Here is a 20,388-nt window from a genome sequence, read left to right as displayed (position 1 = left end):
AAGGTCACGGCCTGCTGTGCTAAGTGTGTGTTTGCACACCTTTAAATGTCCATATATGCCGATGTGAGTGCTTACTGAGAAAATGCTTCATGCCCTTTGCTTTCTCATTTAGAAATGAAATAAAACTCCATTTATTCACCAACGTAAGGTGGTTGGTGGTGGTGAATCATCTAAGAACAAGGCCATTTCTTTTTTAAAAGAATGCCTCGAGACAAATGGAACTATACTCTACTTATAAAATGGCTTCAGTGCTATTGTGTAACATTTACTATATTCTTACCTCCAATGCTTGATCTCTCTGGATGCAAGATTTTTGGTCCAATCAGATCTCAGCCACTGGATGCTGCCATAATAATATAATCTGCACTTCAGAATAAGTAATGCTTCAAAGTATATTGGCAATGAGGCAGTTGCTTTAACCAATCAGGTTGGTCTGGTTGGTCAGAGCAAGCCAAGTTTGGGTAGCAAAACACAACTGTAGCAATCTCATCTGCACATATTTATTACATCCAATAATCAACATGCATTTCATGTAAATGTATGGTTTGTTATGTGATTAAATACATTTAATAAACTGTTAAATAAACAGTACAGTCGATTTTGTATTAAGCGCTGGGATAAGTTGGATTTTTAGGTCTGTGAATAAAAGTGCACGCCTCACTACTGAAATATATGATTTATTTCAGGGTGGAGGTAATCACAGTAACGTTAAGGCATTCTAAAATAAAGATTTCTAAATGAATAGAATTACAGACCACATATAGTGCTTCTTGCCATCAGTAAAACATTTTACAATATAAACCCAGACATGCTTTGGTGAAAAACATCTTCAGTTTACTCAGATTTGAGTGAACAGCCTTTTTGGAATAGCCTTTTAAATGAAATGGCCATTTTGTGTCTATCCATATTAATAAAAAACACAATAACAAAACATAAATTGCAGAGAGACATCAGTGAATACATTCAACTTAATCAATTGTTTCAGCACACAACAACGTTCTTGACAAAGGCAATAGAGGCAACAACAGGAAATTGCACTTTTGATTCAGTATGGAGTTAGAGCCAGAACAGGAACAAACATTTACCTACGGAACCCCATTAAAGGTCGGACTTGGTCTAAACTCGACAAAGATTTACACCTAACAGCAACAAACAAGTCTGCATGATTTAACAATACAAATGTTTCTTTACATTTCATTAATTGCACATTTACAGAATTCTTTTTTTTCCTTTCCTCTCACAAAGGGTAACGTCATAACATATGTAGATCTCAGTTATGTGTTCTGTACATACAGTAACACTTCTTTGCTTCCAAAAGATGACTCATTTGGATTTGATGGGCACCACAGTTAAAAAAAAATGTGTAAAGCAAGGAGTGGAATTTTTTTTTCTTAACAACTCATTTGTTGTCTTCCTGTTTGTGTCTACATGCTGAGTGAGCAATGAGTTTACGCTTGTTTAAATCAGTGAATGTATACAGGGTGTTGCTGTATGAGCTACTTTGAGATGCAAAATTGAAGGGAATTTTCTTTTGTTATTTTACTCATATTGTCTGGAGACATACTGTTGAGACATAAAGACATATAGATTTCTTTTTTGCATTTTATCAAATAGTTAAGATTTTCATCAATTAGCAGCTACCACAGCTAGCTCGTGCTCATTAGGAGTGATTTTCAAACCTGGTAATTGCTACTGTGAATAGAGAAATACAAATTATTACTTAGAATAAAGTTACTTTATTAAATCGACAAAGGCTGTATTCATGCTTGAAATTTGATATTCAGGAGCTTGAGTATCTGCAACAGGGCTGTGTCAAACAGCAAATAATATGACTAAATATGAAAAAAATACTGGTGACTATTGAGCAGGACAAATCAAGTCATAAGATATTTTTGTTAACACAACAAATCACGTTTGTTTAAAAAAATGGCTGATCCTAAATTGTCTAGAACTATGCTAGTGTTTTATTTTTTGTAAGTTTCTCAACCAACTCACCATTGGGTGTGAGTCTCTTTATTTTAAATTAAGTGGGGAGGTTTCAGCTACTACAATACAATGAGGAGCAAATGTCATGTACAGTACAACATGTACTGTGTAGATGGTGTGCTGGCTTTTTGATGGGATGGGCAGGAGGGGACACCTCTGTTGTTCCAACTCCTTGATCGTTTTTATGACAAGTGGACCAGCCACTACATCTTCAATAGTGTGTTAGCATTAGTTTCACTGCTAAAATTCTTGTTCAGTTGTTAGCAACAGAAAAGCCATCAGAGGTTTATTTCACAATTTTTCACAATGAGGGTTCGAGTTCTGGAATGTGTCCGAATCCATGACAGAGATGGACTAGTAATGGTAATGGTGCTGCTTTGTGTATTCCAGCATGGTCCAACGGAATCAATAGGCAGTCTCCTTAATAACGTTGGTGGAGAGGGTGTGGTTGCTGGAGATGCTGAGAGAGTGGCGGGTCATAGGGCCAGAGCGCCTCCTGGGGGAGTGACGACACGGCATGCACAAGTGGCGCAGCGTGGAGAGGAAAATCTGGCGGAAGGGAGCCGAAACCAAATTGTAGAGGACGGGGTTGATGGCAGAGCTGACGTAGAAGAGGACGTTGGTCAGCATGTAGAAGTAGTGGTAGAAGTCATACAGGTTACTGGGGGAAATTGGAAAAGACAGTTGGAGTCATTGCCACTTTCTGGAAAACCTCCACATAGCAGGTTTTATTTTACTTGGAATTGAATCATAACACAATCTGTCATCTCATTACATATTGTTCAACACTCAACCAAACAAACTCTGTCCACTTTTTTTTCCGAGCCTCCAAATGTTGTGGTATCAACGATTAACAATTAATGGGCTGTTATGATCGTCAAAGATTTTAGTGATCATTGTATTCATGTTTTTTGTTCACGGAAGGGTGCCAACATGTGTACTTCCTTTAATTCTCTAGATGGCCAATGAACACGCGCTCCTTCTTTGCCGGTTCGCTGATTTTATTCGTCACCGTCTAATTTATTCCGAACGATACATGACAGAATAAATTCAGATGATTTACACCAGTTCTTTTAAAAATAATCTCATCATGCGCTTCCTGCAATTACTCACCTAGATTTAAGTGGGCCGTATCATTTTTTTTTTCCACCACACATTTCATTTTCTCATGCAATTCAACTGTAATTGTAGTCTGATAACAGAACACAGAGTTATAAAGATAGCACATTTTTAATGAAGTATGACTGTATACATTCAGTACAGTAGACAAAGATAGTTACCTGTCAGCTATAACTAAAATCAGATACATTTTATTTGTATAGCACTTTTCATAGTTTAAAAAAATCAACATAAAATGTTTTTTTTATAAATGTAAACAATATAAAAAAATCTTATATCTTAAGCACTGGCAATAAGGACTGAATTGAAGATGAAGAAGTTAGCAATTCTGTCTCTAGAAGTTGATGCAGTAGAGAAGATATAAGGTGTTTATAAAAGTCAGGGGTTTCCACACACAAAAAATGACTCCTTAATAAATAGTTGGAAATCTTATGTGGACAATTTTATCTCTCCTCTTCAAATTGGAACTGCATTGAGGAACCATGTGACACTGTGGTTCACAGGTAATAAACACAATATATGTAGTAGATAGGTCAGCACACATTGATATGTTATGAACATGACACACCATCTCAATAACTCAAGTCGGCTTGATTGATCGCTTCTTTTCGTAGAGATGGAGGTCTGAGACATGGGTCTTGTACATGGGCGCACACAGTCAATGATGTGTGTGTCCGTTAACATACAGGTGCACCATTAAAGAAGAATGAGGATAAGACAAGAACAACTGGGATTGTTTAGAGCATGACCTTTTCATTATAAAGTTATACTCTCTGGATTGTGCTCATTAGGCAGAAGGTGGCACGTGCACCATTAGCATCAGAAGAACTTTCAACAGAATTTGAGCTGACAATTACGACTATACTTGAAATGGGATTAATGGAATGCTGATTCTTAATCATGTTGTCAATGATGATGAAAAAAAGCTGTTAGCGTCAGCAGTAAAGCTGGCTGTGCTTTGATGAATGGTGCCATGATAGAAAAAACCCTTTTGATACTTTGGCAGCAGTAGACTTGACAGTGCACTTAATTTGTGCATTTGAACGAGACAAAGCTCAGTTCAGGGTTTCAATGGTTTTCCAGTTTTTCTTTACATTCTGTCACTGTCCAAAAAACATGAACGCAATCTGGATTAAGATTCATGATATAATATAATCAAAATTTAGTCATTCACAGTCAAGAAATACAAAACCAGAACTATCTGCAAAAATTGCTAAACACTCTTCAGAGGGATGAGGTCTGACAGGTGTAAGCCCTCATTACGAGAAAGTGACTTTCAAGAGACCAATATTTATGATCAAATTGTCATTAGCAAGTCATTACTCACTAATGAAAATTGGATCTGGTTCATATGGAGCAGAAATTGCACTCCAAGGCTCCCCCAAAAACAAAACATGATAGACTTGTGATTTTCAGCGAGTAAAGGGCTATCAGCAAAAGTTAAAAAGCACTGGGCCCAAAATTGAACCCTGAGGGACACCACACTTTTTATATACTATATATGCAATATATATGCACACGGACGCCAGTCTACCAAAACAAGGCCCAGACTGTAGGCCGTGGGCTGCCAGTTATCCATCAATGCATTAAAAAAAAAAAAGAGAGATCATTTTTCTTACAGGTAAGTAATTCTTATTTTTGACAGTTTGCTATGCTAGACCAACAACAAACAAACAAAAGAATTTTACACATAAACTCGCTGTACCTAAATTGACCCCAAAGATATAAGACGCCTGCAAATTTAAAGGTAGCAGGAGGGATTTCTAAATGCTAATCATTAACAAAAGCCAGGATCAGAATGTTAAATGGAGGTAATCCAATATACAAGATGAATCCTTTCATTGGCAGCTCCTTTCAACTAATGACCTTCCAAGAGGCGCCTACGGCCAACACGTCTTGACGTATGTGTACATAAACGGTCATGTTCAGGCATGCAACGCTTGAGAGAAAAAAAATACATCACTCACTCGGACCAGTCAGAAACATAGCAGAACATGAGGCGACGGGCGTGATAAGGTAGCCAGCAGACCACAAACGCTATGACCACCGCTCCTAAACAGAAATAATGCATGAGAAATATCAGACAATACGGAAGGCAGAAAACACTTCAACAAAATCTTAATATTAAATTATAAAATATTTTTATTTTCTTATTTGAAGACACTAAACAATATCCATCAGTTTTAGAACGGATTAACATTTTGTCTCTTGAGATGACGTTTGTCCTCTTACGTCATGTCAAGCAGTTAACAAACACTTTTGTTTTTTCAGTGTTTTAGAATTTTCATGTTAGTATATAAAAAAGCAACTTGTGAACAGATGAAACCAAATGCTTCCAAGGTACCAAATAAACGTGATGAAATTGCTTCACTGACCTTTTTTTGTAGTCGATAACTGAATTTATACAAACACGCAACAATCCAACCACTCAACAGCAGACTGATACTTAAGTTGATATTTTGTGTTTAAAAATAGGAAATATTCTGAACTTCATTAGTCTGTGTAGTCCACGTTGAGCATTTTTTGTCAACCTGTATCTCACTGACATTTACCACAATCGTATGCCGCCACCACTCAATGTAGCTAGAGTAGAAAATCAATGCAGCCCTATCTAAAAATAAATAAATAGAAATGAAATGAAATAGGCAGCAAGGGTGAAATGAGCTTTAGTAAGAAGGAGCTGCATGGCATTAAGTACAAATCAATTATTTGAATCACTGAATGGAACACAAGGTTGTTAAAAATGGAGGGAATTTTAAACATCTCTGGATTGTCTCTCCAGCCTCCTCAAGGCAGACCTTCATCATTAAGTCAGGGGGAGGTTGCTCTCATTTATCTGCAGCCTTTTGCTTCACGCTCAGCCTCTGCCAATTCACACCGACAGTCAGTCATCAACTTCACCCACACTTCCTTTTCTAACACTTATTTCAAACAAAGAAGTGTGCACGACTCGAGGTGGAAAAGGAATATAGGAAGTAGGAGGTTCATTAGTGACGTAAAGAGTGTAAGACTCAAGTAAGGATCACCAAGTCTTGACACTTTTCAAAGTTAAGATAAACTGTCTTAATAGTCTGTTATAAATGTATTTCATTCCAGTACAACTCTAATGAAAACTAAATAAATTAGGATGCCTCAGAATGACTGAATTTAAAGCCAGACAGCATTAAAAGACGCCTGCTTTTTATTTCCACAGAAATTAACATCCATTATAGAGTTAAAATGTCTGGGGTGTTTCTGGAAAAGGTCGTGAAGGTTTTGTTTAAAAAAAAAAAAAAAAAACTAGGCGTGGCAGTGTGGTTTATCAAAGCTGACGTTGCGCAGGGCAGAGTTGACTTACGAAGCACGAGAACTCCATGGCGAAGCGACTGAGCCCGATTGGGTTCCACCGAGACATTGAGCATGGTGGGATTGCCGCCGATGATGCAGACGCGGTTGTCTTGCTCGGCTTCGTGGAACATCCGCAACAGTTGATTGGCAATGACTCCGTTGAGTGCCGAAATGGCCACCATGGGTACCACAAAGGACAAGAAGGCATTCACCTGTTCAGAAGGAGAACAATCACCATGTTAGGTTACCATCTATTTTATTGATGAGGGCCGATTTGGAATCGACACAAAAAGTCAGCTCGAAATTAACTTGAATATCACATTTTGTTTATTGTCGACTGTTAGATCTTTTATTTTATTTTTTCTAGAGGCATGGAAAAGAAAAAAAAAATCTAACTAAACAGAAAAAAATGTGGGTGCAGGAACTTTGTTGACCCATGCACTGAATTCAAGTCTTTGTTAAAAAATATGCTGTTGTGGCTGTGATCGGTAGCGATACAAGTACAACAATACACACACAGTGTTCGAAATGAAGACCACTCTGGAAGTGTCACTTCAATGTTATTACCATTGATGTATGGGATCCCATTAGATTCCACAGATGTAATCATTGTGACAAAAATCAATGAAATACCTCACACACACTACTACTGCAGAAAGGGAAAAGGGTGGACAGGATATAAAGACAATAGTGGAGGAAATGAAGGAAGTTGGATGTGTCAGCTGGCAGACAGCATGCCAAAGATAAATCAGTTTTACAAACTACGTGATTGGGGTGAGGATCTTAGAAGATTATAAGAAAGGTTAAAAATATTTGGTTAAGCTTGCACCTACAGTTCCAATCTGGAGAATGCATGTGAGCAGCGAGGGAGGGATGTTGATGCAGGCAGAGACCACAGGGAATCATGGATGAAAAATGTTAATGGATTTAATGAACAGGAAGGCTGCCATGGAAAGGTTCTCTCAATCCAAGATGCGGAAGATTGATTGAAGCTGAAAGGGGGGAAGCTGCGGGCAAAGCAGCAAGACAAACGCTGGCGTCACAATGAGATGAAACCTCAGGTTGGAAAGGAATATTTACTGTCAGTGGCACCGGTAGGGGTTTAGAATAACGAATGACCTGCTGTTACTTGAGTTATAGTGCTTGAGTGGCTCAGACAAATGGCACTGGCGTTTAGGCAAAAAAACAAAACATCAAGGCAAAATCAAGGTTGAGCTGCACGTTCACAACCTTCCAATTTCACAGGTTTCAAACATGTTGATTAAGGCCACAGGCCCAATTTGTCTAATTTACCTTCTTGTCCCCGAAGATTTACGGCTGACCCTTAGTGGCTCTTGTATCATCCTCCATCTCAGATAAGAGCATGCAATGTTAAATGAGATTTTTCCAATTACTATAGATACTTGGAGGATCCAATTAGATATTAGTTCTCCAGGATATTTTTGATGTCGCTGCTGTTGGTCAAAGTTGTATTCTACAAGGCGACAGATGTTGATAATGATCAGAAAACTGGTTCCAAAGAGAACGTTGCTTTAGAAACGACATTGTTGTCATTTAACTGTATGAACAAAAACTGAAAAAAAAAAATCGGCGTTACGTACATTCAAAGCCGAGCTGCAATGTTGGATTGCATTGCTGTTGTGTAATTTGTGCTTGCAACAAAAAAAAAAGAGCATTTACTCATTACAAATGAACCAAAAGTCGTGATTCGTAAGTGCTCTGATTTTGTTGCCACAGTATGGTTTGGAAATGTCAGTGCTGGTGCGATATATGTTGTTCACATGGATGTGAAGGGAGGCTGGACATATTGTCATCTGGCATAGTTTGCCATCATATTTATCATTATTGTTACGTTTTGGCTCGGGGTGACGATACTCCGTTTTCAATCTTTTATGATCGAGGTAGCAGTGAGCAAAAGGGAAAATGCACCATATAGTATTCCAGGTCCGAGCCAGGATTCAATTTGGGTGCACTCTCACTCATTCTACCCACATCCACCCAAACAACAAACAACTCCCATTCATTCACACCTCTGCACAGTTTAGAGTATTTATTGAGCATAACAAACAAATGAGGGAGATCACCCAGGTGAAGAAAGAGAAAACATCCAGACTCTATACAGGAAGGCTAGAGTTGAGAGCTGGCACCGGACTGAACTGTGAAGCAGATGTGCTAACCACTCATTTGAACTGTAAATCTTTAGTAGACTTCTAATTTAGAACAATGTTGAAACGGAATGGCTGAAAAACAAAGAAAGATAATATTACACCCTTAAAACATCTCAGTTAAAAATTGGACTAAACTCAAAAGTTGGAACAATTTGACAAGGTTGGTCTCAAATTGGTTTGTTTTTAACCCAGCTTCAGCATCACTACTGCTTACAATATACACCGGAGTGTTTTGCAAAGACATATACAGCTCATAAAATTAATCCTCATGTCTTTTTCGACATTTTCCCTTCCTGATACCTTCTGCATAGCTTGATTTAGATTTGAACCTATTGGGTCCGAATGACCTATTAATATGGAAGCCTTGAATCTCCACGGTACATATATCCAGTATATATTTGAAAATGACAAAAACACTGGCAACATAAACACAGACATAAGCCACCAGAGGCAAATACTCCTGCTCGACCGCCACATGATGTGTTGATCACAGCGATTCGCACCTTGTTTGGATGTTGCTCTCACTCGACTCTTCTTTCACAGGCTGACAACTATCACGAGGGGGTCCAGGGTGCCGCATGCAAGCTCGGTGGGAATTAACTCACTTCCATGTCTTTAAGGTGTGTCCGTATGGACAGAATCGTGTGAGTGGCAACACAGGGAAATGGGGTGCTGACACAGACAGTTTCAGATTTATTTTTTTATTATGTTAAATGTGCTGTTAAGCATTTTGAGCAAAATATGAGTGAATTTGTGATCAAATTTAGTAATACTGACCTTCACAACAGCTGTTACATTTTAGATGTGTGAAGACACAGAGACAAAGTGCCCCAGTGTGTCAACAAATGTTAAGTGTCTTCACAGTTCGACATGTTTACATTTTTCTGAATTGTACGGATGGTCGGTAATGCGCACAATTTCCATTCTCATCGTGGTGATCCAATGGTGTAACTTCAAGATGAGACTGACATGTTACTCTTCAATAAAAAAGTACGTCTGTGTTTTGATATCTTAAGATTGTTACTGAATATTAAAAAATAATCTGTGCTTTTTCAACACCAACAATTTAAATGGCGTAAAAAAAAAACTATTTGACAAATTGAGTTGTTGCAGGTTTCATCAAAAACTATCATGTTTCCAAAATTTTACATTTTCTCAACTCAACACCAAATTTCTAATGTTTGATTGATGTCATGTGTATAAGTTCTGTATGATGTTCTCGAAAATAGTATTTTCATTTACAAACAGGATGAGAAACATACAATAGAAATTGCAGGGATGTAAATGTCTACCAACTTTAATTTATCTTTAATTTTTCCCCAAATATCCCTATTTGGTTATTTGAAGAATCTAAATCACAAGTGTCAAACTGATCATCTCAATTTGGTGTGATGGAAGAGGGAAACATCTCAAACATGTATCATATTTATCAAAATCAACACAAACCCAAAGTGTTTCTAAGAGCAGGTGATAAAAAACAACAAATGTTTAGACTCGGGCAGCCGAAACTGACCTTCTCTGTTTCAACTGCAGTTCTAGTCTGAAAAGATATGTTATGGCTGAAAACGTGCGGCTCTCAGGACACTCTTATTTCGTTTGTATGCTTTCACCTTAATGGATGACACCAATGGAGGTAGAGAAAGAAAAAGCTGCACTTCCAATGAAGCCTTTTACAGTAGTGGTTTGAAATGCAGCGAATAAAATAATTACATGAGATAAGGCAGAGTATAAAAGCATCAAGTCACCGCACAGCTGAGGAAAAAGATTTCAAACGTTAAATTTAACGCGTATTTATCTTCCTCCTCGGCCTGAGGTGTAAAAGTGAAGCGTGGCTGAAATAAAAGCAATCGAGATATACGCTACTTGCCAAACACAGACGACGCTCTGCATTTAGAGTCGTCTACATCGCTGCTCCATGAAGCGAAGCGGTTGTACATGTTCACTCACTGACAACTGGGATAATATTTGGAATGTATCCATTAGTCTCAGTGTTATGTTAAAGCTTTTCTATGACAAAGCACATTAGGAGACTAACTTGTGGATGGCTCCCAGAGGCACCTTGAAATGTTTTAACGTTCTGGACCACACATAAGTATGACGTTTTGGTAAATTTTATGGTTTGGTCTTTTGTCAATAAATTATTCCAAAATTATCCTACGGGTATTGGAGTTGCCTTGCCATCATTCGCCAACAAGGTTACCAGCAATTGTACTGTACCATTATAATTAAAGTAATTATTATGTCCACTGGTTGGCAGTTAATTAAAGGGATCATTCAGATAAACAGCCGTTCACACATGCGGGTAATTTTAAGACTTCACGGAACCAAACTGCAAGTTTTTGTGAGGAAGACAGAATACCCCACAAAGACTCACGAAAGCACAAGTAGAACTTGGAAATTACACATAGGAAGGCTGGAGCACAGCAGGACATCTTGACTTTGTGTATAAGAATTGATTCCTCTATCATTTAAAACACGCCTTATTGTCTTAAATTGTAATAATGTCAAATGCACATCCTTGTCAAAAGCAGCATTTTTTTGTTCTGTTCATGATTTTCTGATAGCTTTTGAGGTCAAATCTTGTGAGATTCATTTCCTCACAAAAAGAGCTTGCTTTGAAGGAGGCGATTCAGGAATCTGAACGAACTTTGCAATAAGACAGGGACAAATGGAAAGCGTCAAGTGCGTGATGGGCCAGTGAAAGGCATTCGTAGAAGCAAAAAGCAGGTTAGCATGGTGAAGGCGATGGATGTCCAAGGAAACCAATTGGTGTTTTGCGTTAGGGATTTCACTTTCCTTCAAGAAGTTAATGTTTGTAAATGTCCTAAACACTTAATCATTCTAACGACACCTTGAACTCCCTTTCTAATGAAGAGATTAAAAAAAAAGATTTATTGCTTAATGGTCTAATTTCCTGTCTGGGGGTCTTTGCATGCTATTACCAGTAGAGGACCTCTTTATTTTTCCCTGCGGCAGCGTGATCTTATAAAAGCCGTGACCTGGTTCTTTCTATCTAAATAAACATCGATCTCACTTTTAGTGGGGAGTAATGCAAATATTTGCACAACTTGACATTGCTTGTACAAAGGCTCCACGCAGACAATTATGGAACGTCACATGTAGAAGCAATCGCATATCAGTGCATTTGGCCCTTGTTGGTCTGCCAGAGGATGCAACAGATGATGACATATTAGAGATTTCTAATGGAGAATGTAAACAGGATTGTCAACCTCATTAATGTCATGTTTTCAATTATTGCTTGGAAATCACTTTTGTCATTTTAATCAGGTACCAGCATCTAGCGTGAGTGCGCTTATCTATGATAACAACCCATTACAGATGATGACATTGGGCTCGAGTAGGACAAATGGTTATGACATTTTGCCGCACCTTTCTTCTAAATGACTTCATTTGTAAGTAGCACTATTTAAACCCCAGCAATCTCCCTTCATTTAGTGATCTCAGTACTGTTTGGATGCGACTTTGTTAATTCTAGGACTGTTCCTGATTTTAGGAATAGATTGGTGGATTCCTTGTGACTGTTCCACGATAATAACAGTATAAATTAATTTGATTATTTGGTGATTTTCAGGTGCGTTGCATCAGCATCCCTGGTGATAAAGAGGCACTAGGACATTGCATCATTTTTTTTCTCCCTGGGCAGATGATGTAAAGTTGGCTATAGGGAGATCAAAGATCGGTGAATCATTCTTCCTGCCCGCACCCTGACCATTCACGTATGATAAAGGTGATAATAATCATACTATTATTAATGGTTTCAATTAATTAATGAGTGAGCGTCAATGCGTGTATAATTATGAATGAAATATGAGGACATTCACCAGAAGAGCTCAGAATATCTCTGCCTGCCTCTTATGCTCTTTGGTTACCATGGCAATGACATTGGTGTTTCCTCATTAGCCATTGTAACATCCACATGGTTTTGAAACAGTTCCTTCTGGCAACAATAAAATTAATTTGAGGGAATTCAAGTGTTTTATTTGTGATCCGACAAGATCTAGCTGAGTTCCTGTTAAGGATAACCACCCACGAGGCAACCGGACATCATGCAGTCAGGAATGATGTTGAACAACTACTTTATACTCTACCAACAAAGGAAGAGCTCAAGTGTTTGCAGAGGCGATTTGTTTAAGTGACTGTGATGGTTATACACTCAACAGGTTTTGATGACATAAGTAGTAAACAATGCAACAAATATACGCATATTGTTCCATGACTATTTGACTTGTTTACCCCCCTCTCCCTTGTTTTTTTTTTTTTTCCCCATCAAAGAAATTCGTGCACAATTTGGTGACGTCAGGTTTTACCGTTCTGTCTCCCTCTGTTGGTCATTGTTTCTTATGCCTCTTGAAAGGGTCGTAACTGTTAAGTGAATCCGGTCTACTCATGCATGTGCAATAACAGTAAATTCCATTCCATACCTCTGTTGTCAATCAAAGCTGATTATTATTATCTGTGTGAAGGGTAAAGATTTAGAGCACGACATTTTCATCATTAAATTGTGCAAGTTGAAATCTAAATGCCTTCAGTGAGTCTATATCAACATAGGAGAAATAAGGGGGAAATACATGACTGTATACTGAAAAATAATATTGTGGTATTGTATTGGATTTTGTCCACACTTGACATGTTCAACCATGAATAATAACAAAATGGACCTTTTAGGATGTAATCCAAGCAATATCTGAATTTGTTTTGCAATTGAAATTATTCTTTTTTGCACAAAATGAAAGTGTAGACACAGTAGGAGTCCACTCTGTGCAAAAACGACAAAAGTGCCTGAAGGTGGACAGGCCTTTAAGTGCACGCAGCGGTCCTCAAAACACACTCCAGGCAATATGTTAATATCATCTATCCCTATTCTATCGCTGTTCAGGCTCATTTGGTAGCTTATCCCAGTAGATTTTAAGTGAAATGTGGACTACATTCCAGACTGGTCGCGAGTCAATCACAAGACTAGACAAAGAATGGCACGGACAGTCACTGAGTGGGAAACAACCCTGCTCCATCTGTACTCCATCAGCGACAAAATGTTGAAATGGCTTAACTGAGTTCAGTTCAATTTTCTCAGCATCCTGTAGCCTTTTGCAAAAAAAACCAACAACAATCTTGCAAGGTCATTTTCTTAGTCCTGATGCAACCTTCCTATTCCAGTTTTGTTTACGCTTTTCAATTTCTGGGAAATGTTTTTAGTGAAGGAAAAATATTAAAAGCCACCCAATCGAGACAATTTTTCGTTGTTTAATTGAATTTCTTCCACCTAATTTAATTTACTTAAAAAAGAAAAAGAAAAAAAATACTATAATAAAGACGACGACTCTCCAAAAATACTCAAATTGATATTGCATTGTAATTATTACTTATTCTGTTCAAAATAAAGTAAAAAAAAAAAAAAAAAAAGGACAACAGCTGTAAAGAGTCCAAAGTTGATTTATTTGGTGTATATTGCATTATTTAGTGTATAGTTCATATTTGTCTTATACAGAGTCAATGAAATCCTTACAGTACATCAAACACCTTATGGATTTTCATGACACTAACATGAAAAGATGAAGACATACATAGGGAGCTCCAATACCCAAGAAATCGTCGCGTATGGAGGGAATGACACATTTTTGGAAATGTACACAATAAAAGACTGCCTGCTGCCTTCTCGCTCCCAAATTTCCCCACACAAAATCCTCTCTGACCTCTTGAGCTTGACAAAACATGCTTGGAGTGTTTGGGAAGCTTACACTGGCTTACACAGCATCCTCTCTCACTACTAAAAAAATGAAATAAAAAGTTATTCCAATGATTTCATCACTTCCTGCTTCCTACCATAGTTGCCCGAATGTCCTCAGACTGGAATGAAGCCGAAGAGATTTTAATATATAGAGTTGTGGACATAACATCGATGATCATTTCAATTTTATGAAACATCCTTGTGTGGTCAAAAATGCCTACCCCCTGCCTATTTGCTGAGGCCAATGGCACTCATAAAATGCAGGATAAAAAATTGTTAGCTGGTTTATTGCGTTAGTGGAGTGGTGAGCAGTTGTGAGTTCATATCAAGGCTGTGAAGTTAATGTGCGTCACAAAACGTGTCATCACCCTTATGGTGAGGTTTATTTTGGCAAAATAGTACGCTAAGGAAAACAACAGCAATAGCAGATAAAACAGAACAAAAAAAAACCCCACTGGAGTAGGACACCTGCAGTAGACAATCTTGATGAAGCTCAACCCTACAAACCATTTGGCGGCAATCCTGCAAGTTAATGTTCCGTCTCCAGCCCTCTGGCCTCATTGCAAGGCTCCAGCTGGGTGACAAAGCACCCACAGAACAAGTCACCTCATCATTACTTGCTCACAATCTTGTTGGTCTACCAAGTCAACACCAAGTTTATGCATTGGATATTATCACAGGTAAATTGGACCAATACACAACTTCAACATGTGTCAAGGACACAGAGTGGCCTTGTAAAATATTGCTTTGCTCTGCGATAAAGAGAGCTTCTGCAGTCGGGGAGTGATAAATGCTGTGCATGCAATGCATTCACACTGATTTCTATGAGCTTAATTTATGTAGCATTTGAAATATGTTGCATGTTATGGGTGGTAAGCCGCCAGTGAATTTCCCAAAACTCTGGGAAGACGTGACGGCATTACGGATTTTGCTGAATAAAGGATGAAGTGTAATGTAGGCTGACACGAGTTCATTCACTTCTGACACTGAGCCATTGTGGTGCTTTTTTCAAAAAGGTCATTTAATTAATGTCACCATGACGAACTCATGAATGGTGGCGGGCAAAATTGAGCCTATCTATAAAAGTGTGCGGTACTATGATGATCTGAATAAGAATACATTTAGCCTTGACAGCGGTTTGCAATCTATTGGGTGCTTTCAACATTGTCGTGAACAATACAAATCAGCAGTTTGTCATATTAATTAGAATATAAGCCAACACGGTGTATGAAATATACTTTGTAGCGTTTTATTTATTTTGTAGAGCAGTGCATGCAGAAAATGGATGGCTTCAGATTTCGTGTCGCTTAATTCTATCATCTGTAAAGTCAAACGCCTCAAAAGATTGTACAACTTGAAGTTCAATACACCCTTCTGAAGTCAATTAGAAATGGGGGTTTGAGGTCTAACTTGTTCCAAATGAACGGCTGAGAGAGCATTGGAAATATACGACAATATGGATTAAGTGTAAAAAAACAGTAAAAACAGGGGCTGATCCACAGTCAGTGGCGTTTAGTTTTCATGTCCCAGGAACAGGGGAATTTATCATTTGACTGACATGTACACAAATCATTGTTTTGTAACGTAATATAATTTAGCTATTATTAGGCCCATCATTAAAAAAAAACAACGTATGTGATACAGCATGTTTTATATATACGTACGTATAAAAAAAAAAGATGTACCGTCAGGTCACAGGATTGAGGACACGTGCAGGGAAGTGAGGCAAGATGACCAGGAGTGAATAATATAATATAAAGGAACACAAGGCAAAACAAAAGTACCAAAATACCAAATAACCAAAATACAAAATCAACAGGTCCAAGATAACCGGGGTAAAATTAACTATACAAAGAGCAAGGAAACAGCATGACTTGAACATGGAGAGAACAGAATAGGAACTGGACAACATGACGGGAACAACACAACACTAACATCACCAACAACAATCACCACCACCAAGAACCAACACCACCAACAACAACCAACACCACCAAAAACACCACCAACACTACATGGGGCTGACGAAAAAAGGTGGAAACAATAACCATTTTTTTCCATGTATAATGCGCAAAATTTAACAAATTTATTGTCCTAAAATCTGGGGTGCGCATTATACAGGGGTACAAAAAAAATATATATATATATATTATTTTTTTTATCCGGCTATGATACGGAGGCCGCCATTACAGATGCGCTTTCTTCTCTGGTGTTCACTTCAAACACGCTCCATACGAACACAATGCTCTCGTATCAGACGTATCAGAGTTTGCGAGCGCATGCGCAGTGATACTGACCGGCAGAATAACATGCGGTTGTTCCCAAAGATTATCTTTTTTCTCAAATAATTTTACGTTTACGGACTTAAGTAGGAGTCAAAATTTGGGTGCGTATTATACATGGGTACAGGCTTATTTCCAGCATCAACATGCCATTTTTAGGGTGCGTATTATACATGGGAGCGCATTATACATGGAAAAAAACGGTACTTGACGAGACAGACATTGAAGAACAGAAACACAAGGAAAACATGACAATGAACAAATGGAACCAAAGTCTAAATCAAAACCAAATAAACCATGACATCGACATCTGTCCCTTTAAGATAAAAAATAAATCCAAGAGCACTCTGTCAAATGTGTGCAAAAGTATTTAAAATGCTGAACTAACAAACACTAACAAGAATTACTGAGGGAAAAAAATACACCTTATAGTTAAATGTGTCTTTTCAGATTAGACAGAGTTTAAAAGGGGTGTGTATGGTTCAGGGCCCAAAAGCAGAGACAAGGCAGAATTCCATTCAAAACCAGACTTTTATCTCAAAAGGACAAAAAAGGCAACTAAACAGTTGGCACAAGGAATCAACAAAGACACACCAAAACAGACACAAAGTTGCAAACTAGGGTACACTCAAAATACATGACAATGACATAATGAGCCAACAGATGGAAAGCATAACAAAACTAAAATGTAATCAAAGCCGAAATCCACAAAACACAGAACATAACAAAGAATTTTGGAACACCAGAAGCTTAAGGGTTTTTTTTTAGCTGGTAGACAACAATCATTCATGAATGCACCATTCTATTCTTTTTTTTTTTAAAGAACCATGGTTCTTGCTTCTCCCAATCTGCTAGTGTCATTGTTCTTCTATTGTCTGCCTTATAAGACCTCAAGGTCTCAATCGCTCAAGCTCTTCACTCTCAATTTAAAGTCATTTTGTTACATTGTCATCGACTGAGGTTGAAAAAAGCAACAGGCCAATTTTGCCAAGGACTTTAAGTAGCCTACTGAAATTTGTTTTCAAATGTCAAGGGGAGAAGCAAAAAGTAGTCTCATTTCTGGTGAAAACCATGCAAACCAAACACAAAGCATTCTTTTTGAATCCTCTTCATTATTCTTTTTATGGCTAGAATAATATTTACAAGCAAATTAAAAATCTTGTTCTTAAGTGCTCCTCCTGCTTAGTGGTCAAAAAACCAAAGTGAGATGAAAACATCAAGTGAAAACACGACAGCGAAACATATGTCAGCAGATAATGAAAATGCCAGGTTGCATAACCCACCTGGAGTACCGTCTTCATGGTGACAGGTGCCACGGTGGCGGTGCAGATGTTCTCACCCTGGCGCGCCTCCTGGCCCATGATGAAGAGCATCGGCGTGGCCAACGCGAAGGAGGCGAGCCACATGCCGCTGATCAGCTTCTTGGTGCGGCTACGGGACATGATGCTCTTGGCTTTGAACGGGTGACAGATGGCCATGTAGCGTTCCACGCTCAACGAGGCGATGTTGAAGGAGGTGGCGTACGAGCAACTGTCCCGCAGGTAATAGTAGCCACGGCACACCGCGTCCCCGAACACCCACGGATGGTGAAACCAGATGAAGTTGTACAGCTCAATGGGCATGGAGAGGACGAGGATGAACAGGTCAGACACGGCCAGGCTGGCCAGGTGGTAGTGGACGGTGCTCTGCAAGTTCTGCAGACTCTTTTTGCTTAGGAGAGTGTACAAAGTGATGGAGTTGCCCAGCGAACCCACGGCGAACAGAAACAAGTAGATGATGGTCACGATCACTTTAGAATACACGTCCGTGTTCACTTCCAAGTCCTCCCTCTCTTCCGGGTCGAGATAGGCGGTGATGTTGGAGAAGAAAGACTGATTTCCTAAAAGTGTCTGCACCAATGCGCCGGGGCGGTGCGCGTGCGTCTCGCGTCCGGAGTGCGTTAAGTTGAAATCCATGTCGGCATGCAAACACACTCTGATACTGAGAAGGTTTTACACGCGCACCAGAGAGAGATGCAGTCCAGTATGGTTAGGACAGGGAGCAGCGCAGCTTTTATATTTCGCAACCAGGAGGCGTGCACCATGCAATTGGGCACTGCTGTGGTGACGCAAAACTAATTCATTTTCTTCTGTCTTTTTCCCACGTGAAATTTCATCCATGGTGCAAAAAAAAACCAAGAACCCCCCCCCCCCCCCCCAAAAAAAAACCAACAACAACAAAATAAAAACAAAAAAACAAAAACAAATCACACCTAAACATTGTATCAATTTTTCCCTCCATGTGCCTGCAGGTGACAAGATTGTGTGGTGGCGAGCAACTACCGTATTGGCCCGAATATAAGACTGCAATAAGACTGAAAAAGTTGGGGTTGTCTTACATACAGGGTCTAGACATTATACCCATTCACAACGCTAGATGACCCCAGATATCTTCAAAGCAAAAGCTGAATTTAACTCCCTAGGCCAAAGCAAACCCTTGTCACGAAGAAGAAAAATAAAAATAGCGGTAGCAGTTTGCATTATTTTATTGCAATTTTTTTCCTTAATCAGATTTGTTTTAAGACTACAGTTACAGTTAGACTTCACTTTGATGGTTAATGCAGTTATTGCAATTTTGTTGATTTATCACAGTAGATTGGTTTATTTACATTTTGAAAACCAGAAGCCATTAATTTACAAATGTGATTGCACTTTAGTTTACATATTTAAATGTTCAGATATTAAGATGTGATAGACAGCTTTTGCATGATTTGAATGAGGCAAAGTAACATGCTTTTTCTCTCAAATATATGATTATAATAATTTGTTTCAGATGGACTGTAATTATTTTCTGTATAAAAATTACATATGGTGTTCAAAGAGTCTTTTTTCAAACTTGAGTCTTGATACAGAGGGGGTCATCTTATAATCAGGGTCGTCTTATATTCGGGCCAATACGGTATAGGTGGCAGCCCTATGGCACTCTGCTCAAACCTCCCTTTATGATAAACCGCTACTCCCAAACACCCTCCCTCCTCACACACTGATAAAAAACTCACACTGGATTTGGCCATAATTTTCTTTAGAAAAAAATATAAAAAGATATACTGAAACTGCAAAGAAGAAAGGAAAAGGGACCAAACTCAAATTGTGCATTGGACAAGTGAGAAAAAAGGGAACATAATTTGCAAAATGTATAATAATATGTGAGCATAAGAAAATTATAATGAATGATCTCATCTACAAATACAATTTGGGTACTAAACATAACAAGTGAATTTACTATTAACAATTTCAAACCAGCCCCCAACACTTATATATTTTTTCCATACACAAACTAACTACACATTATTATTTGTCAAGTACAAAAAAGTACAGAAAAGCTAGTATCTAAAGCAATCAAGCAAGCATCTTAGCGAGAGGCTAATAAAAGAGACAATACAAGGGGTCATAAAGCACGATGCTATAAGGTAATATAAGAGGTTCTCAACAATTTCTGCCATAAAAATAACAACATACTGCTATCATGATGCACAAAGCCGTACAAATGGCTTGCCATACTGTCCTTCCACCTGCAACATTCACTTGTTTGTCCTCCTTTCTTCTCTAAATTGTGCACCTGATGGCTTGGATCTTTTCCCCTTGATGTTTACGATAAATGCAACTAAATTGACCATCACCCCCCAAAGCTGTCTATTTTACAGTGACAAAAAGGGGGGACAAATTCTCCATACAACCGGCAATGTTGGTGCTCTGTTCTTTATTATATCTATATTGCACAA

The 20,388-nt window shown here is 38.4% G+C and overlaps 1 protein-coding gene across 1 annotated transcript; it reads right to left on the bottom strand.

Annotated features, from left to right (window-relative positions):
- Positions 1–599: 599 nt before the first annotated feature.
- ntsr1 (neurotensin receptor 1 (high affinity)) lies at positions 600–18,657 on the bottom strand. The gene is made up of 4 exons (XM_061273100.1): positions 17,912–18,657; positions 6,443–6,644; positions 5,073–5,157; positions 600–2,647 (listed from the first exon to the last, which is right to left on the bottom strand). The coding sequence occupies exons 1-4, from the start codon at positions 18,581–18,583 to the stop codon at positions 2,392–2,394; spliced, it is 1,215 nt and encodes a 404-aa protein (XP_061129084.1). The 5' UTR covers positions 18,584–18,657; the 3' UTR covers positions 600–2,391.
- Positions 18,658–20,388: the final 1,731 nt, after the last annotated feature.

This window comes from Syngnathus typhle, linkage group LG2 (genome assembly GCF_033458585.1).
Source record: "Syngnathus typhle isolate RoL2023-S1 ecotype Sweden linkage group LG2, RoL_Styp_1.0, whole genome shotgun sequence".
Lineage (NCBI taxonomy): Eukaryota > Metazoa > Chordata > Actinopteri > Syngnathiformes > Syngnathidae > Syngnathus > Syngnathus typhle.
This window is presented reverse-complemented; position numbering and strand designations above follow the sequence as displayed.

Excerpts from the sequence above, each read along its gene's own strand:
- ntsr1 (XM_061273100.1), bottom strand. The coding sequence starts at position 18,583 with ATGGATTTCAACTTAACGCACTCCGGACGCGAGACGCACGCGCACCGC. Across the intron at positions 6,645-17,911 it reads CCATGAAGACGGTACTCCAG|GTGAATGCCTTCTTGTCCTT; the intron begins GTGGGTTATGCA and ends CCTTCTGAACAG. Across the intron at positions 2,648-5,072 it reads TATGTTTCTGACTGGTCCGA|TAACCTGTATGACTTCTACC; the intron begins GTGAGTGATGTA and ends AATTTCCCCCAG.